The 27,048-nt window shown below is 43.6% G+C and overlaps 1 protein-coding gene and 1 pseudogene across 1 annotated transcript in view; one reads left to right on the forward strand and one right to left on the reverse strand.

Moving 5' to 3' along the window:
* LOC147116261 (natural cytotoxicity triggering receptor 3 ligand 1-like) overlaps positions 1–19,191 on the forward strand; it is a 36,016-nt gene extending 16,825 nt beyond the window's left edge. Inside the window, exon 6 of the mRNA XM_085992034.1 lies at positions 19,097–19,191. Coding sequence (XP_085848160.1) covers positions 19,097–19,191 — 95 coding nt within the window. The remainder of the gene's footprint in view (positions 1–19,096) is intronic.
* Positions 19,192–21,240: 2,049 nt separating this feature from the next.
* LOC147116262 (tyrosine-protein phosphatase non-receptor type substrate 1-like) lies at positions 21,241–26,480 on the reverse strand (annotated as a pseudogene).
* Between the last annotated feature and the right edge of the window lie 568 nt (positions 26,481–27,048).

Genomic DNA, 27,048 nt, shown 5'->3' on the forward strand with positions numbered 1-27,048 from the left:
TACGTCTTCAAAATAATTTTTGTCTCTCAAGGGTATGTGTGAGAATAGCCGCTCGTAGTCCCATCAGTTTATGACTGTTAGGGCTGATCCTGTGTCCAATTCCATCTTTACCTGGACTCCTGCTATCTTGAGAGTGACCCAAATGGTTCGGTGATCCTCCGTTGTGATCACATTATGTAGTTTCAGACAACTCAGTTCCCTGCTTTCGGAGTCATTATCACTCTTTTGTTCGTCTGAACTATTCTCCGTCATCTTATGTACCTTTTTGTACTTTCCTTTGGTAGGTTTCTTATTGCTGGTTTTCTTTCACGACCTGCAGACTCATGCTATGTGTCCTACTTTTCCACACTGTCTGCACACTTTGTCTTTGAACCAGCAATCATTCTGGTCGTCTGTTGTTCTGCTGCAGCGATAGCACTTCTCTGTTCCATATGACATTTCGTTTGTGCCATATTCTTGCGGTCTCTGTTGTATCTCTGCAGTGCCCCGTGCTGCTGCTTCATATGATACCGCAATGCTGAAAGCCTTTTCCAGCGTAAGGTCCTTTTCAGATAAAAGCCGTTTCTGGGTTCCTTCACTTTGAAGCCCACACACAAACTTGTCCTTTAAGATATCTGCCAGTCCCGCTCCAAACTGGCAGTGTTTCGATAGTTTGCTCAGTTCTGTTAAATAATCAGCATTGCTTTCATCCTTATGCTGGTTCCGTTTGTGAAACTTGAATCTTTCTGCTATCAGCAGCGGTGTGGGGTTTAAATGTTCCTGTAGTATCATTACTATGTCTTCAAAACTCTTTTCCATTGGCTTCGTTGGGGTTACTAGATTTCATAATAACCCATACGTCTTTGCACCCATTAAATTTAACAATACCGACGCTTTCTTGTCATCTGACACCTCATTTGCCTTGCAGTACACCTCTATTTGCTCGACATATGTAGTCCAATCTTTGACTTCATTGTCAAATGCAGTGATACTGCCACTCTTCGGCATTTTGGGTGTGGTTTAAAATGGCGTCTCCCAATGGCTTAAAATGGCATCTCCTGCGCTTTCCTTCCTCCCCCGCTGCTGCCAACGCTGCACTCGGCGGTCCTCGTGGCAATGGCGGTGCCTCGCGGGTTTCTGTGCGTCTCTCTCTCCCTCTCTCCGATGCTGCTTGGCCCCTGAACACCGGCTGCGCCCTGTGCGCTCTGCCCTCTCTCTCTCTCCCCCCCGTCAACGCTGCTCGGCCCTTTGCTGTGCCGCTCGGTCGGGCTCTAGCCTGCCGCTGTCCGGGAAGGGTCTGCGCACTACCTGTTGCCAGCCCATTTCGCTGGACCACCTCGACTGGAAAGCCAAGCCTGGCTCTCGACAGCCTCCCCCGCAATTCTCAAGTCTCTGCTGGATGACTGGGCGGTTGCCCGTGGTCAACGCCCGAGTCTCTGGCCTTGACCTCCAATCCACTGATCTCCAGGAACGAATCCCCGGGAGGTGAAGCAGAGTTGCAGGTAGGTTCAACCTTGCCTTGTCGTCAATGTTGTGTCTGGGTATAATAAGATACAGACTGCAGCAGAAACGGTACAACAGGTGTTTACTCAACGTAGCTCACAGTTGAACTGACTGTACAGATTCCTACTCAGTGCTATATACAGGTGTGGTCACTGCCGGTACTACAGTATACATGAGCTGTAAAAAGTAGTTCCCCCCCTTAAAGGTATATACATTACAGGTATCATTTAACACAACACTGACAGGCAATCCAACCTGGCATCTTCTGATATGTATGGGTCGTGCTATACCTATGGGTGCCTTAAGATGTGGATTTATTCAGTGTGAAACGTAATTATATGTGTGCAAGAGAGTATTGGACCTCAGATGAGTGCAGACGGTTCGAAGGTTTTCATTCAGATAATCATTAATAAAACTACTAAGAGCAGTATTTTTGTATCATTCTACATTAAGTGCCATGGAAACGATTCAGTGCGACATCGGTTATGATTTATGTAATCTGTTGTTAATTCCCTAGTGGGGGAATCTAAAACGATGGGGCATAGTCTCAGAATAAGGGGTCACCCATTTAAGGCGAAGATGAGGAGGAATTTGTCCTCTCATATGGTCGTGAATCTGGAATTCTTTACCCCAGAGAGCTGTGGAAGCTGAGTCATTGAATATTTTCAAGGCGGAGATTGACAGATTTTTGAGCAATCGGGGAGTCATGGGCTATGGGGAGCGGGCAGGAAAGTGGAGTTGAGGCCAAAATGGGATCAGCCATGATCCCACTAAATGGCGGAGCAGGCTCGAGGGACCGAATGGCCTACTCCTGCTCCTTTTTCTTATGTTCTTATATTAGGTAATTTTAATATAGGAAAGATAAAGTACACAATTACACATACACAATAATCATGAGTGAAAGAATATCTCCGAAAGAAAGTTAAACACAAATGTAACTTTTGTACCTAATACATCCTGAGATGACGGCATATTTATGTAAAATTGAGGAGTTTGCCTCAGTCCTAGAATGATTTAATGTAATATTATTTTGATAATTATTGTCGAATCACAATGCAAGGATATAATTGAAGAACGTTCCTTTAGTTTAATAATAGTTGGATATTGATGCAGCTGTGAGTGTATCTGTGAGTCTATTTATATTGATGCTGACGTGCTCTAAAGGGCGCCGGGTGTGGATGGAAAATAGAAAAAATAAACAAGTTAATTACATTATTTAAAAGCACAGAAACGATGGGCCGAATGGCCTCCTTCTGTGCCGTAAATTTCCATGATTCTATGATTCTGAATGTTGTTTTTAATGGCCAGGTAAAGAACTGCTTATAATCTCTGCCTCCGCTGCTCACAATTCCACGAGAGCAATAGGTTAGCCTTTGGGAAAGAATAACGCGTGTCCAGGCACAGCTGGGAATTAAAAGCAGCAACATACGAAAGCAGGGAACGTGATGAAGGAGCTGCAATCGAAACGGATAAAGGGTTCCTACAGCACTCGCTTACAGCCGGGTTCCATTATACTTCGTTACACACTCTTTCTGTAACATTAGATTATACAAAGTTAACTGCTCGTTGGCTCCTGTATATAATGAGCTTATTGCATTCTATGTAAATGCAGGGGGAGAGGGTTTTAGCTGACATGTTAGTATTTCTTGCGAGCGGACACGTATCTTGATGGATGAATGTTTCCAGCTGACGACATTTTTCAATAAATCTAAGTGTTGATATTTATACGTGGCAAGTTGTATCGAGCGTGTAAACCTATCATATGTCTTATATTTTACTGATGTAAAATGAAGTGACTTAGAGAGAAAGTACTGGTCATAGAATTATAAATACGAGACCCGTTGGAGGCCCATTAACATCTGACATTTATTTGTACTCAAAGTCCACGATCAGAATTTATGTCATGGGCGAAGCCAATTCAAATGAAAGTCTGCTCTTTGAAGAGAAAGTTGGACACTGTGTACATGGAATAGTTAAAAATACGCGTTCGCATTGCGGGATACATCGTATTCGGCATATCTACGGAAACAAATGGGAGGAGAGAAGCAGTAATTGCGACGAGAACAGTGAAATAATATTCGTCCACCCGTAGTCATTCTTCGACTAAACTTGAGAGGCTCCAAGCATTTGGACCCAAAGACATCTTATTGCATTAGGGCAATTTAAAGACACTAATGATTGATAAATAGCTAATTAGTTAATCACAATAACTGACTGCTAATTTACTTAACATCGAGCTAAATCCACCTATTTATTCAATCTAGACCTCAAGTGACCAAATAGTTTAAGAAATAAACTACAGATAACCAACTAATAAAATAAGTTTAATTAATTAATTAATTATTTACTTAATTAAGACCTGGCAGTACAGGCACTGTGTCGGGATTTTTGAATGTGGGAGTTTGTGGACAACGAGACTATGCCAGACTACCACAGTGAGGTGAAAGTAATTGCCCTTGACATCAAGGCAGCATTTGACCGAGTGTGGCTTCAAGGAGCCCCAGTTAAATTGAAGGCTATGGGAATCAGGGGGGAAATTCTCCATTGGCTGGAGTCATACCTACCACAAAGGAAGATGGTTGCGGTTGTTGGAAGACAATCATCACCGCCCCAGGACATTGCTGCAGGATTTCCTCATGGCAGTGTCCTAGGCCCAACCATCTTCAGCTGCTTCATCAATGACTTTCCCTCCATCATAAGGTCAGAAGTGGGGACGTTCACTGATGAGTGCACAGTAATCAGTTCCATTCGCAAATCCTCACATAATGAAGCAGTCCATGCCTGCATACATGGACAATATTCAGGCTTGGGCTGATAAGTGATAAGCAACATTTGCACCACACAAGTGCCATGCAATGACTATCTTCAACAAGAGAGAGTCTAATCAACCCCCACCCTTGATGTTCAATGGTATTATCAATGCCGAAGCCGCCACCATCAAAATCCTGAGGGTCACCATTGACCAGAAACTTAACTGGACCAGCCACATAAATACAGTGGCTACGAGAGCAGGTCAGAGGCTGGGTATTCTGTGGCGAGTGTCTCACCTCCTGACTTCTCAAAGGCTTTCCGCTATCTACAAGGCACAAGTCAGGAGTATGATGGAATACTCTCCAATTGCTTGTGTGAGTGCAGTTCCAACAACACTTAACAAGTTCGACACCATTCAGGGCAAAGCATCCCGCTTGATTGTCACCCCATCCACCACTTAAACATTCACACCCTCCACCACTGGTGCACCATGGCTGCAATGTATACCATCTACAAGATACATTGCAGCAACCCACCAAGGCTTTTCCGACAGCACCTCCCAAACCCATGATGTCTACCACTTAGAAGGACAGGAGCAGCAGGCTCATGGGAGCACCATCACCTGCAAGTTCCCTCCAAGTTACACACCATCCTGACTTGGAAATATATAACTGTTCCATCATCGTTGCTGGGTCAAAATACTGGAACTCCCTCGCAAAAGGCCATGTGGGAGTACCTTCACCACACGGGATGCAGCAGTTCAAGTAGGCAGCTCACCACCACCTTCTCAAAGGCAATCAGGGATGTGAAATAAATGCTGACCTTGCCAGCGACGCCCACAACCCATAAACGAATAAAAAATATCTGCAAGAAATGTCTCTGCTTCGAGACACTCTGGTTCAGAATCATTGAGCAGGAATGTGAGCTAGAAACACTCAACACATAAGGCAGGAGGAGGAATTGCTGCATAATTTACGCCAGAATACAGTTACAAACCAGAGGAAAGAATAGGTACAGGAAGGGGAGAGTGCGACTGTCAGTCAACTGGGTAAGAGCAACGTAGGAGAGGTAGAGAAGGAGGTCCATCAGAATTATCCAATCAGTACAAAGTAGTTGATACCTGTGAGGATAAGGTGAAAGACTGTGGGAAGGACAGCCCCAATGCCAGCCAAGACATTATGGAACAGAAGCTTCTCCAAAGGAGGAGGTGCAGGATAGAAAGGTTGAAGTTACGGGGGATTCTATAATTGGTAGTCATCTCAGCCAGGGATCGAGATTCCCGAAGGCAATTTTGCATACCCAGTGCTAGAGTAAGGGAAATCTCGAAATGGATAGTAAGTAATCTGGAAGTGTAGAGGAGGATCTCATTGTTGTGCTCCATGTCAGAACCAATAACAGAGAATCATAGATATTTATGGGACAGAAGGAGGCTATTTGGACCATTGCGTCTGTGATGTATGAAAAGGAGCTGTCGAGACTATTTCCACTTTCCAGCTCTTGGTCCGTAACCCTGTAGGTTCTGTTATGTCAAGTGCATACACAAGTACTTTTCAAATGTGATTAGGGTTTCTGCCTCAACCAGCCTTTCAGACAGTGAGTTCCAGACTCCCACCACCCTCAGAGTGAAAAGGTTTCTCCTCAACACCCCTATAATCCTTCTACCAATTATTTTAGATCTATGCCCCTTGGTTATTGATCTCTCTGCTAAAGGAAATAGGTCATTCCTATCCACTCTATCTAGGCTCCTCATAATTTTATACAACTCAATCAAGTCGCCCATCAGCCTCCTCTGTTCCAAAGAAAACAACCCCAGCCTATCCAATCTCTCCTCATAGATGAAATTCTCCAGTTCTGGCAACATCCTCGTAAATCTCTTCTGTACCCTCTCCAGAGCAATCACATCCTTCCTGTAATCTGGTGACCAGAACTGTACACAGTCCTCTAGCTGTGGGCTAACTAGTGTTTTATACAGTTCAAGGATAACCTCCCTGCTCTTATATTCCATGCCTTCACCAATAAAGGAAAGATTAGGTGATTGGTGGGTGAGTATTAGCGTTTTAGTCTCTCTAACTTAACTGCGTGAATAAAGACTTTATCTAAGAGAGCATCAGGAGTTAGGAGCTAACTTGAAAAGCAGGACAGCACGGGTAATAATCTCGGGATTATTACGTGTGAGGTCCGGTTTTTTACTTTTTTTCGGATTATTACCTGAGCAACGGGGAAATTGGTATAGAGACAAACAGCTGAGGAAAGTCAATACTTATCTATAGGAGTGATGTAGGAAGGATGGGTTCCATTTCATGGGACACTGGCACCAGTACTGGAGCAGGAGGGAACTGTACCATTGGGATGGGCTGCACCTGAACTAGGCTGGGACCGAGGTCCTAGAGGAAAGGATTAACTAGGATTGTAAATAAGACTTTAAAATAATAACATGGGAGGGGGTGGGAATGCCAGAAATTACAAAAACCGAACAATAAATTAATCAAGAAAAGAGAGTAAAGGACAAACTAAAGGAAGGATTAAAGATAACATGAATAGCCAGAGATCGGATAAATTCATAAACAATAAAGGGAAAAAAAATCAAGGAGTGATGTCACAGGTCAGCAGATAGGTGATTCGTGGGTGAGTATTAGCGTTTTAGGCTCTCTAATTTAACTGCGTGATTAAAGACTCTGGATTTTGCCAATGTGGAGCTTTTGGAGGCGGGACTCCCACTTGTCGGGTTTCAGTCCCGCCTCCATCAACTTCTGGACATCCCACGCTATTTTAGATTGATTGGTCTTGTTAAGCCCGCCCAGTGGGCTTAGCAGGCCAATTACGGGAAAGCCCGTTACAGGGAACGTCAACGTATGAGGTTTCATCTGTCAAAAAGTTTTGACAGCTGAATTGCCATCATTTGACAACTGTGTGAAGCTGTCAAACGTTGACATTCTCTGTAGTTTCATGAGTTCTTGAATTTAAGACATCATCAAACCTTTTTCTTTGGCAGAAATTAGATGGTTGTTGTATTGGAGAATGCAACGGCCATCTGTCATCTCTACTGCGGAGGTGCGAGACTCTCCACATACCCACTGACTGAAACCTGCAGGAAGAAACAAAGGTAAGTACACTTTTTCTTACACTTTCCACTTACCTCAGATAATCACCTCTCCACACTTGCACCCATCACTCACCTCCACAGCACACTATTGGACCCCTCCAACCCCTGCAGACCCACTACTCGCCTCAGCCTTCAGGAAGCCCGCACTTGTGTGGGCAAAATGGGGATAATCCTCTTATCTGCCTGTTAACTACCTGTTAACAGGTAATTAATTGGCTGTAATCCCTTCCTACCTCCAAGGAGATGGGAACCAGTGCGGGACAGCTTCCTGCCTCCTGGCAAGATGGCATAGCGGCGGGTTGGGGCCAGGTTGGGCAACCACCACCAAGATCTGCACCATCAATTTCTGTCCTTTCCCAGTAGTCCTGCCTCCAAACCCGCCTCCCCAGGGCTGGCAAAATCCAGCCCAAAGAGCGCAAGAGAAGCGACCAGAAATAAAGGTAGGCCCGATTTTTAAGACTCTTGGGGGGAGACATTCATTATATCCTGGTTTGGGGTGCTAAAACCTCGGAAGTGGAAAAATTATCACCAGGCACTAGTGATGAGAGGCTACTGCGAAATTCAGTTGTAGCACTCCAAGAGGGAAGTGGAGCATCAATCAAGCACTACCACTTCCCTTAGCGGAAGGGAGTAAGAGGGGCGGTATCGGAGTGAGAGGGGTGGTGTCAGTATAACACTGATCAATGTTCCATGCAGCGCTGCTGAATTCGCTGGCTCATTCTCTCCTTTAAAGGGAAGGGCCAATGCTCACAGCAGTTAAAGGTAAGGCTGGGGATGGGTCAGTGATGGCATGCGCGATCCGTGAGGAACAGCCCCAAGCACTCTAAGAGAGTGCAAGGCTGATCAATTGCAGCAATTGAAAATTTAAACAAACAGCACTAAGGGGTGGGAACATTTTTTTGATCTACCTGACCACCAATCCCTTTAATTGTCATTCCCCAAGCAGCCAGCAAAGGTCACAACGGCGCCTGCAGCTGCAATTGCTGAAGACTGGCAAAGCTGCAGGGGGCAGAAGTAAATTTGGGATCAGTTTGGGCAGTAACGGGGCAATGGGCACCGGGTAACATCATGATCTTCGGTACACAGGAGATCGAGGCAGAAGTTTTACCGCTAGTGCTACCCCCTGATTGAATTTCGCAGGAATCATTTCTATTGCCCCGCCCAGTTGGTAAGTTGTTAGTGCCCCGTTATAACTCCCCAGAGGCGATAACGGGAAGTGCAAAGGAGGCCAATTTCTAGCTCTAGGTCTTAAGTTTATTTCTCTAAGTTAGTTAATAGTTGAATAAATAGAGGCATGGCAGGGCACCGCAGTCCCGTGGAATGCATATCCTGTGTCATGCAGGAAATACAGGATGCTTCCCGTGTCCTGGACAATCACATATGCAGGAAGTGTCGAGGAGTTCAAGCTCTGTGTTTTGGAGCTTGAGCTGCAGCTGGTGTCACTGCGGTGCATCCTTGATGTTGAGAGCTATGTGGATAGCACATTTCAGGAGGTGGTCACCATGCAGCATAAGAGTGTGTAGGCAGATAGGGACTTGGTGACCGTCAGACAGACAAGGAGGACCAGGCAGGTAGTTCAGCCGTCCAATGAGTGCATCTCGCTTTCCTGTTGAGGGTTATGATTCCTCTGGGGAGTACAGCCAGAGCCAAGTCCACGGCACCATGGGAGGCTCAGCTGTAGGGGAAAAGGAACATTGGGAAGGCAATAGTGGTAGGGTATTCGATAGTTAGGGAAACAGACAGGCGTTTCTGCAGCCACATACTTGATTCCAGGATGGTATGTTGCCTCCCTGGTGCCTGGGTCAAGGATGTCACCGAGCGGCTGCAGAACATTCTGATGGGGGAGGGTGAACAGTCAGAGGTCGTGGACATAGGTAGAAGAAAAGGGCAGGCAGATTTGAGGGAGCTAGGAAAGAGATTAAAGATCAGGACCTCAGAAGTAGTAATCTCTGGATTACTCCCTGTGCCACGAGCTTGTGACTTTAGAAATAGGAGAATAGAGCAGATGAATGCCTGGCTGCAGAGATGGTGCAAGAGGGAGGGCTTCAGATTACTGAGACATTGGGACTGGTTCTGGGGGAGGTGCGACCTGTCAGGCCGAACGGGGGTGGGGTGGGGGCTAACGCTGTTGGGGAGGGTTGAAATTAATTTGGCAGGGGGCTGGGGACCAGGATGTAGCATAAGAAAGGAGAAACAAAGTGCACATAGGATGGGGAGAGACAGATGGCACTAGAATAAGAAATAGTAATGTATTAGGTGGCGTCAGAAAAGGAGAGCATACAAGAAGATCTAAGGCAGCTTTATGGTGCATGTGTGTAAACGCATGAAGCATGGTAAATAAAGTTGGTGAGCTGCAGGCACAAATAACCACATGGGAATATGATGCTGTGGCGATTATGGAGACTGGCTCAAAAAAGGGCAGGATTGGTTTTTAAATATTCCTGGATATAAGGTGTTCAGGAAAGAAAGGGAATGAAAGAAAGGGGATGGGTGGCAGTAATAGTTAAGGAGAATGTTACAGTGCTGGAGAGAGAGGACGTCCTGGAGGGGTCACGGACAAAATCTATTCAGTTAGAGTTATGAAGTAATAGCGGTGCCATTACACTACTAGATGTATTTTACAGGCCACCAGCTAGTGGGAAAGATATAGAGGAGCATAATTTGCAGGGAAATTACAGAGAGGTGCAAAAACCAAGGTGTAGCAATAGAAAAATAGACATGGAAAAATAGGAGCAGGAGTAGGCCATTCGGCCATTCGAGCCTGCTCCACCTTTCAATATGATCATGGCTGATCCTTTATCTCAATACCATATTTCCGCTCGCTCCCAATGCCCCTTGATGCCTTTTGTGTCTAGAAATCTATCTATCTCCTTCTTAAATATATTCAGTGACTTGGCCTCCACAGCCTTCTCTGGTAGAGAATTCCACAGGTTCACCAGCCTCTGAGTGAACAAATTACTCCTCATCTCAGTCCTAAATGACCAGCCCCATAACCTGAGACTGTGACCACTCGTTCTAGACCGCCCCCCACCCCCCAGCCAAGGGAAACATCCTCCCTGCATCCAGTCCGTCTAGCCCTGTCAGGATTTTAAACGTTTCAATGAGATCCCCTCTCATTCCTCTAAACTCTATTGAATGCAGGCCTAGTCGACCCAATCTCTCCTCATACGACAGTCCTGCCATCCCAGGAATCAGTCTAGAAAACCTTTGCTGCACTCCCTCTATGGCAAATATATCCGTTCTTAGGTAAGGAGACCAAAACTGCACACAGTACTCCAGGTGTGGTCTCACCAAGGCAATGTATAACTGTAGTAAGACATCTTTGCTCCTGTACTCAAATCCTCTTACAATGGAGGCCAACATACCATTTGACTTCCTAACTGCTTGCTACACCTGCATGTTCACTTTCAGTGACTGGTGTACAAGGACACCCAGGTCCCTTTGTACATCAACATTTCCCAATCTATCACCATTTAAATAATACTCTGCCTTTCTGTTTTTCCTACCGAAGTGGATAACTTCACATTTATCCACGTTATACTGCATCTGCCATGTATTTACCCACTCACTCAACTTGTCTAAATCGCCTTGAAGCTTCTTTGCATCCTCCTCACAACTCACAATCCCACCTAGTTTCATGTCGTCAGCAAACTTGGAAATATTACATTTGGTTCTTTATTCAAATCACTGACATATATTGTGAATAGCTGGGGCCCAAGCACTGATCACTGCGGTACCCCACTAGTCATCGCCTGCCACCCCAAAAAAGACCCATTTTATCCTACTCTCTGTTTCCTGACTGTTAACCAATTTTCAATCCATGCCAATATATTACCCCGAATCCCACGTGCTTTAACTTTGCCCACTAACCTTTTATGTGAAACTTTATCAAAGGCCTTCTGAAAATCCAAAAACAACACCTCCACTGGTTCTCCCTAATTATTCTACCAGTTACATCCTCAAAAAATTCCAGTAGGTTTGCCAATCATGGTTTCCCTTTCATAAATCCATATTGACTTTGTCTAATCCCATTGATATTTTCTAAGTGTACTGTTATCACATCCTTTATAATCGTCTCTAGCATTTTCCCTACTACTGATGTTTGGCTAACCGGTCTGTAGTTTCCTTTTTTCTCTCCCTCATTTTTTAAATAGTGGGGTTACATTTGCGACCCTCCAATCTGCAGGAACTGCTCCATAATCTATAGAATTTTGGAAGATGACAACCAATGCATCCACTATTTCCATGGCTACCTCTTTTAGTACTCTGGGATGCAGATTATCAGGCCCTGGGGATTTATCAGCCTTCTGTCCCATTAATTTCTCCAGCACTATTTTTTTACTGATACTAATTTCCTTTAATTCCTCCTTCTCACTAGACCCTTGGTTCCCTAGCATTTCTGGGAAGTTATTTGTGTTCTCTTCCATGAAGACAGAACCAAAGTATTTGTTTAATTGCTCTGCCATTTCCTTGTTCTGCATTATAAATTCTCCCGTTTCTGACTGTATGGGACCTACATTTGTCTTCACTAATCTTTTTCTTTTTACATACTTGTAGAAGCTTTTACAGTCCGCTTTTATGTTCCTTGCAAGTTGATTCTCATACTCTATTTTTCCCCTCTTAATCAATCCCTTGGTCCTTTCTTGCTACTTTTTCTGGCAACTTTATATGACTCCTCTTTGGGTCTAACACAATCCTTAATTTCTTTTGTTAGCCATGTTGTATCCGCTTTTCCTTTTGTGATTTGGTGCCAGAAAGGAATGTATAACTGTTGCAATTCATGCATTCATTCCTTAAATGTTAGCCATTGCCTATCCACCGTCATGCCTTTTAATGAAGTTCCCCAATCTATCATAGCCAACTCACTGCTCATAACTTCGCAGTTTCCTTTGGTTAGATTTAGGACCCTAGTTTCGGATTGGACAACTTCACTTTCCATCTTAATGAAGATTTCTATCATGTTATGGTCAGTCTTCCCTAAAGGACCCCGCACGACAAGATTATTAATTAACCCCTTCTCATTGCACAATACCCAATCTAGGATAGCCTGTTCCCTATTTGGCTCCTCAATGTACTGGTCTAAAAAACCATCTCGTACACACTCCAGGAATTCATCCTCCACAGTATTATTGCTAATTTGGTTTGGCCAGTCTATATGTACATTAAAGCCACCCATGATTACTGTAGTACCCTTGTTACATGCATCTCTAATTTCCTGTTTGATGCCGTCCCCTACATTATCACTTCTATTTGGAGGCCTATAGACAATTCCCACCAATGTTTTCTGCCCTTTGTGGTTCTTCTTTTTAATTTAGTCCCTAGCTGCTCAAACTCTCTCAGCAGCAACTTTTTCTTAGTCCTACCTATGTCTTTGGTACCTACGTGGACCAGGACAACTGGGTCCTCCCCCTCCCACTCCAAGTTCTTCTCCAGCCTAGAGGAGATGTCCTTCACCTTGGCACTGGATATGCAACATAACCTTCGGGAGTCATGCTCCTGGCTGCAGAGAACAGTGTCTATCCCCCTGACTATACTGTCGCCTAGTACAACCACCTTTCTTTTTACTCCCCCCACTTGAACGGCTTCCTATACCATGGTGCCTTGGTCAGTTTGCTCGTCCTCCCCGCAGTCCCCAAACTTGTCCACAAGGGTTGCAAGTACCTCGAATCTATTGGACAAGTGCAGGGACTGAGGCTCCTGCAATACTACCTCCTGGATCCCCATACCTACTTCACTTGCAGTCACACCCTCCTGTCCCTGACCATGTGTCAATTCCAAAGTATTTAATCTAAGGGGTGTGGCTGCCTCCTGGAGCAAAAGGTCCAGTAAGCTTTCTCCCTCCCTCGCAATGTCGGCAGCTCGGACTCCAGCTCCTCAACTCAGAGCCGAATTTCCTCAAGCCTCAGACACTTACCGCAGATGTAGTCACCCTGGACAAAAATATTCACAAGCTGCCACATATTGCAGTAACAACACATCTCCTGTTCTCTCTTTATTGTATTTATTTAATTAGTTAGTTTGGTGTTAATCAAATTATTTACTTCGTTTAGTTTATTAAATTAATTAATTTAAGTTTAGGTATGAAAATTTAGATATATGCTATATGTTAACTTAAAACTTAGCCCACAGTCACTACCAATCACTTATCTGCCTTACCTGTGATGCCACACTGCAGATTTCTCCAGTGGTTGCAGGTCTGCTGCTGCTTTTATCCCTGCTCTCAGGTCTGCTCCCGCTCAGGTCCGCCGCCGCTCTGTGGGAGAAGTTAGGAAAAGCAAGGCAAAGCAGCACCTCCTTCCCACACTTCACCGAACTCCCACACTTACCAAACACCCAAGTTGTTCACTCTGTGCCCGCTGCACCTTGTGCCAGTTGCAGTCACAGGTCCCTGTATTTATACTTTTTGTAACTCAGGTGAGTCAACACTGCTCTGGTATTGTTTCAGGAACCAGTTTACTCTAGCAAGCTAATTAACTTACTAAAGCAGCTCTTCGGTAGGAGAGCTTGATTGTTTTCTCTGCTTAAGCCTGAAAGAAACTTAAAAATGTTAAGTTTAAAATTTAACTTAAACATTTGATCTTACTTAAGAGCTCCTAGCAATTAACACTAGATTTTAAAAGAGATTAACCTTTAAAACTCCCACACTTACCAAGCTCCCATGTTGTTGGGGGACTTCAATTTTCCTAATATAAACTGGTATAGTAATAGTGTAAAGGGCAGAGATGGGGAAGAATTTCTGAAGTGTGTTAAAGAGACCTCTCTTGATCAGTGCGTTTCTGGCCCAACGAGGAAGGAGGCATTCCTGGATCTGGTTCTGGGGAATGAGATGGGTTGAGTGGAGCATGTATCAGTTGGGGAAAATTTAGGGAACAGTGATCATAGTATCATAAGGTTTAGATTAGCTATAGAAAAGGACAGCGAGCAATCTAGATTAAAAGCACTTAATTGGAGGAATGCCAATTTCAGTGGGTTGAGAATGGATCAGGTAATTTGGAATCAAAGATTGGCAGGCAAAACTGTAATCGAACAATGGGCTGCCTTTAAAGAGGAGATGATTCGAGCACAGTCGAGGTACATTCCCAAGAGGGGGAAAGGCATGGCAACTAAAACCAGAGCTCCCTGGATGATGAAGGAGATAGAGAGTAAGAGGAAGCAGAAAAAGCACGCATATGACAGATGTCAGATTGAGAATAATAGAGAGAATATGAGAATAGATTGGCAGTTAACATAAAAGGGAATTCAAAAGTTTTCTATAGGCATATAAATAATAAACGGGTAGAAAGAGGAGTGGTGGGGCAAATTAGGAACCAAAAATGGGACATACACATGGAGGCAGGGGGCATGGCTGAGGTATTAAATGAGTACTTTGCATCTATCTTCACCAAGGAAGAAGATGCTGCCAAAGTCATAGTGAAAGAAGAGATAGTGGAGATACCAGATGAGATAAAAATGATAAAGTGGAGGTACTAGAAAGGCTGTCTGTACTTAAAATTGATAAGTCACCAGGATGGGATTCATCCTCGGATGCTAAGGGATGTTAAGGAGGAAATCACAGAGGTACTGGCCATAATCTTCCATTCCGCCTTAGATACGGTGGTGGTGCCAGAGGACTGGAGAATTGCAAATGTTAAACCCTTGTTCAAAATATGGTGTAAGGATAATCCCAGCAATTACAGGCCAGTCAGTTTAACCACGGTAGTGGGGAAGCTTTTCGAAACCATAATCAGGGACAAAGTTAAGTCACTTGGACAATTGTGTATTAATGAAGGAATGCCAGCACGATTGGTTAAAAGCAAATCGTGTTTAACTAACTTGATCGAGTTTTTTAATGAGGTAACAGAGAGGGTTGATGAGGGCAATGCGGTTGATGTGGTGTACATGGACTTCCAAAAGGCGTTTGATAAAGTACCACATAATAGGCTTGCCAGTAAAGTTGAAGCCCACGGACAAAAGTGACAGTGGCAGCATGGATACAAAATTGGCTAATTGACAGAAAACAGAGAGTCGTGGTGAACGGTTGCTTTTTGGACTGGAGGAAGGTATACAGTGGTGTTCCCCAGGGATCGGTTCTAGGATCACAGTTTTTCTTGATACATATATTAATGACTTGGACTTGGGAGTACAGGGCACAATTTCAAAATTTGCAGATGACACAAAACTTGAAAGTATATTGAATAGTGAGGAGGACAGTGATGGACTTCAAGAAGACATAGACAGGCTGGAGGAATGGGCGGACACATGACAGATTAAATTTCATGCAGAAAAGTTCAAACTGATACATTTTGGTAGGAAGAACGAGGAAAGGTAATATAAACTAAAGGGTGCAATCCTAAACTGGGTGCATGAACAGAGACCTGGGGGTATATGTGCACAAATCGTTGATGGTGGCAGGGCAGGTTGAGAAATCAGATTAAAAAGCATATGGGATACTGGGCTTCAGAAATCGAGGCATAGAGTACAAAAGCAAGGAAGTTATGATGAACCTTTATAAAACACTGGTTTGGCCTCAACTGGAGTATTGTGTCCAAGTCTGGGCACTGCATTTTAGGAAGGATGTGAAGAGGGTGCAGAAAAGATTTATGAGAATTAATCCAGGGATGAGGGACTTCAGTTACGTGGATAGACTAGAGAAGCTGGGGTTGTTCTCCTTAGAGCAGAAAAGGTTGAGGGGAGATTTGAAAGAGGTATTCAAAATCATGAGGGGTCTAGACAGTGTAGAGAGAGAGAAACTGTTTCCATTGGTGGAAGGGTCGAGAACCAGAGGACACAGATTTAAGGTGATTGGCAAAATAACCAACGGTGACATGAGGAAAAACTTTTTTGCACAGTGAGTGGTTAGGATCTGGAATCACTGCCTGAAAGGTTAATGGAGGCAGACTCAATCGTGGCTTTCACAAGGGAATTGTATAAGTACCAGAAGGAAAAACATTTGCAGGGCTATGGGGAAAGGGCTGCGGAGGGGGACAAGCTGAAGTGCTCTTGCAGAGAGCCAGCACAGACTCGGCGGGCCGAATAGCCTCCTTCTGTGCTGTAACAGTTCTATGATTCTATGAAGCTATTGGATTGTCGTAAAATCCCAACTGGTTCACTAATGTCCTCTAGAGAAGGAAACCGGTTGTTTTTACCCTGTTTGGCCCACAAGTGACTCCAGACCCATGTGCCGGGAAATATAGAATGTAGTTAGCTCTTAAATGCAAGCCACTCGGTTGTATCAAACTGCTACAAAAATTATATTAAGAGTAAAGCAGCAGGAACACTCGGCATTGGATTCAGACTTGACCAAGGCACACCCACCCTAATCAACCCAGCAAAGTCCTTCTCATTAACATCTGGGGACTTGTGGCAAAATTGAGAGAGCTGTCCGATCGACTACACTGACCTATCAGCCAAAGTCTCTGGGTATGGCCTGTCCCACATGCAGGACAGAACCACCAGTGAAAGGGAGTGGCATTCCTCAACATTGACTCCGCATGGCATGGAAACCTCTTGCTGATTACTGCCGTCAGCTATTGAATGTTGAACACCACTTGGAAGAAACACTGAGGGCACAGAATGTACTACTAGTGGACTTCAGTCACCAAGAGTGGCTCGGTAGCACCAATACTGCCCAAGTTGGCTGACTGGGATTGTGGCAGTTGGTGAGAGAACCAACACGAGGGAAAATCCTATTTGACCAAGTAAAACTTGAAAAAACTCACCATAACATTGGTAGCAGTAACCAACAAAATCCCGTCTTCACACTGAGGACACGTGTTGTGTATATCAGAACAGATCTTGCAGCTCAAAACTGGCATCCATAAGCACCACCAGAACAGTATTCCACCACGATCTGTAACCTTCTGCTCCAGCATATCCCGCACTCTAATATTACCATCAAGCCAGGCCAGCACCCCTGTTTCAAGGAGCAGTGTAGACATGCCAGGAGCAGCACCAGGTGTACCTAAAAATGAGGTGCCAACCTGGGGAAGCTACAACATTCTAAACAGCAGAAGCAGCATGCGATAGACAGAGCTAAGCGATCCCACAACCACCAGATCAGATCAAATCTCTGAAGTCCTGCCACACCCAGTCATGAATGGTGGTGGACAATTAAACAATTAATGGGAGGAAATGCCTCCATGAACACTGTTCCCCTCAACGACAGCGGAACCCAGCACGTGAGTGAAGAGACAAGGGTGAAGTATTGGCAACCATCTGCAGCCAGAAGTTCCCGGTTGAACATCCATCTCTGCCTCCTCCTCAGATTCCCACCATCACAGGTGTCAGTCTTCAGCGAATTCGACTCACTCCACGTGATATCAAGAAATGGCTGAGTTTAGTGGATGCAGCAATGGCTATTGGTCCCTGCAGCATCCCGGCTGTAGTGCTGAAAACTTGTGCACCAGAATCAGCTGCACCTCTGGCATCTACAGCACCAGCATCTACCCAATAATGTGGACAATTGCCCAGGTTTGTCCTGTCCACAAAAAGCTGGACATTTTCAATCCTTCCATTTACTGCCTCATCAGCCTACTCTCAATCATCAGCATAGTGACGTAGGGTATCGTCAGCAGTGCTGTCAAGTGGCACTTACTCACAAATAACCTGCTCACCAATGCTCAGTTTGGGTTCTGCCAGGACCACTTAGCTCCAGACCTCATAATAGCCTTTGTCCAAACATGGACAAAATAGCTGAATTCCAGAGGTGAGGTGAGAGTGAATGTCATTGACATCAAGGCTGCATTTTCCCGAGTGCGGCACCAAAGAGCCCTAATAAAATTGAAGTCAATCTGGATCGGGGGCAAACACTTCACTGGCTGGAGTCATACAAAGGAAGATGGAAGTGGTTGTCGGAGATTAGGGCTTTTTTGTCTAAAGGAGAATGCTTAGAGGTGATCTGACAGAGGTTTTTTAAATTATGAATGGGTTGGACAGGGTATATGTGGAAAGAATGTTTCCACTTGTGGGAGAATCCAAATCTACGGGCCATAAATATAAAATAGTTACTAATAAATACAATAGACAATAGAGAAATAAGGAGATTTTTTTTTACTCAGAGAGTGGTTAGAATGTGGAACTGGCTACCACAGGACGTGGTTGAAGCAAGTAGCTTAGAGGCTTTCAGAAGAAAACGTGACAAGTACATGAGAGCAACGAGAATAGAAAGATATGCTGAAAGGCTGAGATGAGGTCGCTGGAATGAGAGGAGACTCGTGTGGATTATAAACACCAGCCCAGACTAGTTGGGCTAAATGACCTGTTTATGTGCTGTATATTCGTTTTAGGGCATGGAGAGAGTAACCGACAGGATAGCTGTACAACCAAGGCGATGCATTTGGGCAAATATGCGTTTTTTTAAAGCTCTTTCATTAATGAACCTTTTATTTGGTTAGCAGTGAATTTTTTTTATTAAAGGCATTGGTACCTTTTGCCATAAAATGTCGCGGTCGGCGGGAATCGCTGAATTTTTGAGAATTATCAGTTTTTCCTGGGTCTTTCAAACACAACATGGTTCATAGAAAATGATCATACACCGTCAGATTTCATTGTCGCCAAATTTCGCTCCAGGTGAAGTGGTTTCCGTTTGCCAGCCATGCTAAACTTGCAGCATCAATCCAAGTCACGGCCTGACCAGGTGGAGTAGGTCTCACAGGGATGGGGTTCGATATCGCTCTGAGTGTAACTACAGTGGGATGGGAAATTATGTAAAAAAAATAAAGTTCCCAGCGTTTTTTATTTCATAATTTTGTACTAACCAACATAAGCACTTGTGTTTCGCAGTGAAAACAAATGCTCAGCGACTGCAAATACAGTCTTCATCATGTAAGGCAGTAGAAAGTCTTATTGATAGTGGTTTTAACGTGAACAGTGCTTAGATTGAGTGTTGTCAATATAAAACGATACGTCCCATAGAGTTAACTGCAACCCCTTTTTCACGTCGAGTGATTAAGGTGGCAATTCAATTGCATTGGGAAAGCCGGTTGCTTGCGTGGAATCAGAGGTCGCGATTCTAAGCTGTAGAAACTATGTTCTGAATATAACTGAAAGACCAATTTTTCTGATTCAGACCTGTATCGATAATGTGCGGCAAGCGATTAACAGAAATTCGGCGAATTAAACTGTTTTTTGATTGGGGGAGAGGTGGTGAGAAAGTTAAAGTGGTTTACTGGGTAACATAGAGATAAGGCAAATAAGAAAAAAATCATCGTGTTTGAGTCCGTTAAGCTGATTATCCATTCCTATTCATATCTTTACTTTGATTATGTATTAATTGTAGTATAAACCGAAACGATTTACTTGCAGCAAGGATTACCTTTACATTAAGCCACCAGCAAAATACTAATCTGCAAATCTACCTGGACGGAGAGAACCAAGATGTGCTCCCATTGGCATTCGACGTTGGATATTTGTCAATAGGTATCCACAGCCACGATACATTTGCCGTGCATGTGTTGGTCGGTATATTTGCTTCTGCACATATGTCTGCGCATTGTCTTTTCAGTCATCTTGTGCATAATCATAGATAGTGTATTATTTAAGGGGAATGCAAACATCTAGACGCTTCAGAACTGCCTGATATTCCTTCAATGTTGTAACGGAAAATATCTCTCCACTTATTACTGTCTTCCAGTCACCTTTATTATGATTCTAATCTGCCGGTTGCATGCTGTCTGGATGCAGGAATGCCAGATGGAAGTGTCTCTCCTGTGACATCACGAATGGGGATTTCTTGCCTCTGCTCAATGTCCCGATGTGATTGGAACAGGTCGGCTAGACGACACATTAGAAATTATTTGCAAATCTGCTCCTTCATCACCTCCAAACTCCAGTTCTATGTTGTCAAACAGTGTGATCGGAGCAATTTGAATGAGCAACATTCCTCACAAAATGGTTGCAATTATGCAGAAATTGAGTAAAAGGTGCTTTATTGGCCGAACTCTCTTGATATTTTGGACAATATGCAGAACCTACAATTTGTGAGCCCATGTAATCAATGTTACAATATTGTAGGAAATGAAGAAATTGCAGTGCGTTTCAGAGATTTAACCAATTTAACTGTACTGAAATGTGTGTGGATATATAAAACAAAAAGGCAGATTAATATGTGAAACTGGAATGAATAAAAGAGGGACAAACGCCTTAAGGCGAAGCGTTTACACATTCCCATCGGTAACGATAGTGACACCAGAAGATAATGAGTCTTGGAAGCAAAATACATGGGAAATTTCAAAACGCAAGTGGATATATACGTGAAAAGAAGAAAATTGCAGGGCTTTAGGGAAAGAGCGCGAGAGTGGGGCTAATTGATTAGATCTTTCAAAGTGCCAACACGGGCACAATGGGCAGCATGGTCTCCCTCTGTGCTGTAAGATTCTATAAATCTACTTGACCACATGGGTAGACAGATGTTTGGAAGATATAAAACAACGGGTAGCTGTTTTCAGTAGCTTGATGGACGATTCCATAGACTGGAGCTTCCCCCGTTTCACATCGGGAACGTCACCTGGACTGGAAGTCAGAGTGCAGTGACGCCACACATAAACCAACACACAGGTTTTGCAGTTTTGCACGCAAAAAATGAGCACCAATCGTTGACTTGTAAAAGATCGTATATAATCAATTTTTATTGAATTAATAATGTATGATGATAATTCGGTACAGCAAGGATATTAGCGTATCATTCTAATCGAATGAGCAGAGATTTGTCATCAGTTAACTAATACCGATTTAACATCAAATTATGTCAGGAAAGTTACTTTTAAGAAAACAGTAAGTAATAACTATAGACTGTATTCTCTGATATATCAACGGAAGGCGTTACCTCTCGTAGGGATGATATCGCACGGTATACATACGCGTGATATGGGAGCGAAATGCGATCAGAACACACCAAAAAAGTTAATTCCTCATCTAAAATTCTATTGCTATTTGGTTCTTACTTCTGTGTAGACGGCCTCTGTTACTTCTCTTTGTTTTTTTGTCCGTAGCTGGGCATACTCTGTCCTTTCGTTATTTTTGCATTTCCCCGTTTTCTCTAAGCCAGTCAATGCTATAGTCGCGTATGTCAACTTGTCACGGCCTGTCCCTTGTTCGGTCTGTGAAGCCAATGTTTGTAAATATTGTTAATTGGTCGTTTTGTAAGCTTTGCGGCCTGCTGCACACGGTCAAAGTCAGCACAAACATATGCCCCCCGTTATCGCATGAATGAGTTGTAACACCGGTGATCTATGTTTCTCTGATTTGTTACACAGTCCTACCTCAGCGTACACGGTTCTCTCCTCTTCACGTTTCGGTCTTGGAGTTTACCTGGCTCTGCTCAAATCCAATGCAGCATAATGCATGAATTCAGCCGCTGCTCCCTGCATGGGTCAGAAAGGAAATTGTTTGGTTATGTGGCTAGCTTATTGCCTCCACCCGTTTACGCGCCGCTGATCAAACATTGAATAGATAGAACTCGGCCAAAGATCAAGTGCACAAACCCTAATTCAGATATATTTACATAGGTGTGTATATTAAGGAACTGTGATCACTATAACTAATATTTAAACATGTCAATGTTCACACTGCAACACAATGTTCCAGAAATGTTTAAATGAGCGGCAGCTTTAGGACGTAATTTTTTTTTCAAATCCAGAGAATAGATGAATCTATAGACAGCTATTACCTAGGTGCATTTTCAACGGAGCAAGCAGTTTTGTTGTCTGCCATTTAACATTTTTACCAGCAACGCACCGGGTGTCAAGTACAATTCTAACCACGATTTAAATGACTTACTAAGACCGGATAAATACTTTCAGTAAATAGACTTAAACTGCTCTGATGTGACAATGATATACTCTTTCCATTATAGCAATCTTTCTTGACGTTTCAACCGTCTGCCGGGATGGATGAATGAACGCACCAGCTCTGACGGTGGTTCGGTCCAGTTACACATTCTTCTTTACCTGGAAATGAATGAAATTTAATGATATTGAAAGATTGAAATATTTACTCAGTTTCCATGTCAGTGATTGCAAAAACAGTTCCAGAGTCAGAACAAAGCCGAACATGATTGCCAATTCCGGATTGGTCCGACAGTGTTTCAAATCCCAGCCCTTGCAGCGATGAACAATGGTGGATTTTTGAGATATTTCTCGGAAACTAAGGGAATCTTTTTTGACACATAGGGCATCAAGGGATATGTGGATAGGGCGGGAAAGTGGACATGAGGTAGCGGATCAGCCATGATCTCATCTCATGGCGGAGTAGGTTCGAGGGCAGTACGGCTTACTAATGTTCCTATTAGGCCCAGAAATTCTGGTCGGGGGCTTCCCGCGGGTGCAAGCCCCCGACCTGCACTTACGTACCGCGCCAGCCGTTGAGCTGTGGGCCCGCGTGGGATTCCGATCCTGGGCGCAGTGCTTGCGTATCCCAGGGGCACAGTTAGTTCGATGAGTCCCCTGGGATCATGTGGGCCATGGAGAGCCAATGGCAGCAGGGAATGCTTCATTCATAAGTTTGACAGGAAGAGCTGTCAAACCTATAAATACTATAAGCCCCAAAACATCACTAAATTTTCAAATCAATTTTTAAAAAACGTCACATTTTTAAAATAAACTATAAATTACATGAAATAACTATTTTAAACAATAATTTAAATTTTTGAAAAAAATAATTACATTTTATACGGGGCTAAAAATAAACTTACCTTACTTTAAAGTATTTAAAAATAATAAACCTGTGGAAAAAATCTTTTAATTTTAATTAATTCACCACTTACCTTGTAAAAAGCAGGCCTTACGCCTGCTTTTTAAAAGTGTAAATCCTGGAGACTTACCCTCCCGGGAAAACATGCAAAAAAAAGTAAGTTCGATGCGCACGCGCTGCCTCTCCTGCGCACGCGTTCCACCTCTCAACCCCTTCTTTCAGGGGAACGGAAGTGCCGGTTTCCCGCGCATGCGCAGTGCCTGCACGAAACCGGCACTTCCATTGGGCTTTCGGGGTGTGTGTACAACCAGTCCCCGGCCGGAGCCTCACACTTTTTCACTCAAACTCGCTGCGCATCTGTAACAGAATGGGTTGTTTCAGGGTACATGTTTTTATCGTGCTGCAAAGGGTGCATTTTTATTGCAAATATCCAGATAATTCTTTCCATTTTTATTACGATTCTGTGAGCATTCTGCATTTTAAAATGCATTTGGAACAATCGGCGCTTCCTGAAACAGATAACACTGTTTTCAACTTTAAGTCCTAATCGAGCTCACCTTCCCTCGTGTTACCCGGAGTCTGTCACTAACCCGGAGGTTTTGTAATAAAATAAAGGGCTTGCAGTTGATCTTACCTTCATTCTTCAGCAGTCGGCACCGCGTCCCAACGAAGATCATTAGCACCAGAAACGCCAATCCACCCACCACACACCCAGAAGTAAAGTGACTTATCGACGCTATCTGTAAGATTAATAGAAACATTAAGTTATGACGGGCGTTTGGTTAAAAGTAGGCCTCAAGATAGTTTATTGGTTAAACTATGATGGTTTCTTTCAGTAGCTCCGCGGTATAGAACGGCAATAAGAAAGATTACATACAAAATGTTTTTTTTTAGATGTAGTATTTGAAGTAACTACTTCGTCGAATGGATCAGACATTCTGGATCTATCTACGCATCGAACTACCGTTTTAGGGATCTCACAACACTGTTTTAGGAGATATAATCGGATAGAAAAGTTAAACTTCTGTTTATAATTGTATATATCAGATAAAAGGAATTTGAAACCAAAAATGTTTTGACTGAGAATATAACTGAGATATAACCCGGTTTTACAACACGTCAGGTTCAACTATATTATACATTAAAACATGAATTTAATGCTTTCGTTGATATTTCCCGTGAGATTTCTGTGGACTATCTTCATGATTATTATTATGTGCAAACTGTCCGATATATCTCTCTACGAATTTAACAGTAGCTGGTTGTCCTTTTTGGTCTTTTGGCCTCATACCCTGACAACAGCTGGAGTCTCGAGGGAGACGTGAGAAGCCAGACAGATATAATTGGCGTCGCTCGGGACAGGCTGCGTCTAAGTCAAAGAGCTGGAAACTGCATACAGACCCTCTGTGTTCTGCACTTTCCTGGTATGTATTCCTAATACAATTTCGACGCCATTTTTATACCAAGTGAGGGTCAAATTTTCCGGATAAAACGCAGCCGTTTTACACACAAGAGTGAGTGAAGCAGGGGAATCTCCTTCTGTGGAGACAATCTTCAGTGGGGTTGGGGCCGCTGTGGAACAGAGTTTGAATAAAGTCGAGTTACCGGGCACCATTGGGAGATTAAATATGATTCTGATTTACGTTCCGTCAATTAGAGAGAGCGTGAATATGGTATTGAGATAGAGGATCAGCCAAGATCATACTGAATGGCGGAGCAGGCTCGAAGGGCCGAAGGGCCTACTCCTGCTCCTATTTTTCTATGTTTCTATGTTCTATGTTTCTATTTTCTTATAATAGCACCATTCGAAAGCGCAGCCTCCTGTCCTATTAATGTTACACTCATCATCTACACGCACCTCATCCATATCTCTCATAGAGACCCGCATCTGTTCAATTTTTCCTGCGCTGTCAAGTCGCCACGATTTGCTAATCAACGTTTGCTTTTCATAGTCCAAAGAATTAAGTAAATAAACCTCGAGGGAAGTTGGCGCGCTGAGTCCCTCGGTGTTAGGAACAGATAGACAGTGACCAGTAATCTGCACATTGTGGATGGCAAAATGAGGGCCTTGATCGGCATCGGACAGATTTCACAGCCGAAACTTGACAATTGTTGAACAAAATTATGCTCGTTTGAACCTCAGGAGGGTTCGGTAACACAGTTCCTCTGTATTGTTTTATTTATTGGAGGTTAATGAGATGACAACGTTATTTGCTCCAAGCTCCAGTTTGTTGAGTGAAGCCGTTAGTTGCACGCCGGCTTTCTAATCCCTGACGGTTATGTGAGATTTAATTTCAGGAATGTTAAACCGCAAAGATGGGGCAGACAGAGCATCAGAAGTGGACTGAGAGCCGTGTATATGTTGGAATTGGCGCGTTAATACAAACGATTTTCAGTCAGTTATATGCTTGGAATTTGTTCCGAACTTCCGCTATCAGACATCTGATGTGTAAATTGGTTAATATTGATACATTTTGCAATACTCTGCCTGTGATATTGCGTCTAATAAGCAGTTCTACACAGAGAACACGAACATACAACTTTACTTATCGCGAAATGTATCAATACACATGTTCATACTGTCAAAAGCGGTGCAATAAAACAATCACAAAACATCCCCGTTTGTTATGTTCGATATATTTTCGACTGTGCCGCTCTCTTGTGTTTCACACTTACCATGCACAATTAGATGTGATCCGGATCCATTTCCTCGAATTATTCCCCGATGGAACACTGCGCACTGATAGACTCCAGAGTCTCGGAGAGTCGCGCTCAGCAACTGAAAGAACCCGTCCGCCTTACTTCTCAGACCAAATCGTTTTCCGTTGTCGGCGCTTGTGCGCAGGTATTCATTCTCACCCTGTTTCCACCAATGCACTCTTACCAAGGAATGGTCCTGCGAGATGGGGAATATGCAGTAGAAAGTGATGTTCCCCCCTCTGGATAAAATCGCTTGTTTGGGCGTTTGAGTCACACTGAACGAAATCTGGTCCGCTGCTGTCAGAAAATGTTTCCCTGACTGACCTGTTTGGACACCATTCACACCTTTGACTGCTGTGATTATCTCTCTGCCGAGGTGTGATAAATGGCAGTTGGAAAGGTTACCTGTAAACATCTGACATGATTCTCTGACTATATAAGCTGTGTCTTTATGCATTTCTCCACTTCACCTGAAGAAGGAGCAGCGCTCCGAAAGCTTGTGATTTCAAATAAAGCTGTTGGACTATAACCTGGTGTTGTGTGACTTCTTACATTTGTCAGAAAATATAGTCAAGTACAGGTTAATTGTATTAGACACGTCATAGCGATGGAAGAGAGAAAAATAATCTAGATAGAGGAATTACAGTTCACTAAATTAATGTGGAAACTACCTCCGAAGCATGTTATAAATTAAAGTAGCTGGAACAATGAATAAAGAGGTACCTGTGTAAATAATCCCCCGGAGAGTCAGACACAGGAAAAGCATACTCGCCGACATTCTGAGCAACAGATTCAACTGATGACTCTCTGCAGTAACTGCGAGTTTGCAACTGTTAAGAATGGTTTGCGGTTAGTTTTCTATGAGATACGTAGCAATGACGTTTGACATCATGTAATTGCGGGTTCAGAAATTTAACTTCAGTTGTGAAGTGGAATTTTCTAAATTCTGCGCTTATTCAACTGCTTGGACTACATGTGTGATGGACAGCAAAGAGTAAGGGAAAATATTTGATTTTCATGTGCAGAATTTGCCAACACAAGCGGAGTGTTTCCTGATAAGTAACGGCAGTCTAACCAGGTTGGATACAGAGGAGAAGCGTTGGAGAATGATGGTTTGGTTAACCATGCGCGGAATTTGCGGTGGGTATGGCTGCGTACTCTCAGAGTACGCCATCCTACCTCCTTTGAAATCCACCGCGCGTTGACAGACCAGCCACACGGCCCAAGAAAAACCAATTGCTGGCGCTGAGTTGGACGATATTCCCAACACATGACCAGCAATTGCATACGGAAATGTGGCGGTTGATGCCAACAGATTCAGGAGCTGTTTGCATCAGCGTAAGGGG

The sequence above is a fragment of the Somniosus microcephalus genome, chromosome 6, assembly GCF_052327205.1.
Source record: "Somniosus microcephalus isolate GS21.2 chromosome 6, FLI_Smic_1.0, whole genome shotgun sequence".
Classification (NCBI taxonomy): domain Eukaryota; kingdom Metazoa; phylum Chordata; class Chondrichthyes; order Squaliformes; family Somniosidae; genus Somniosus; species Somniosus microcephalus.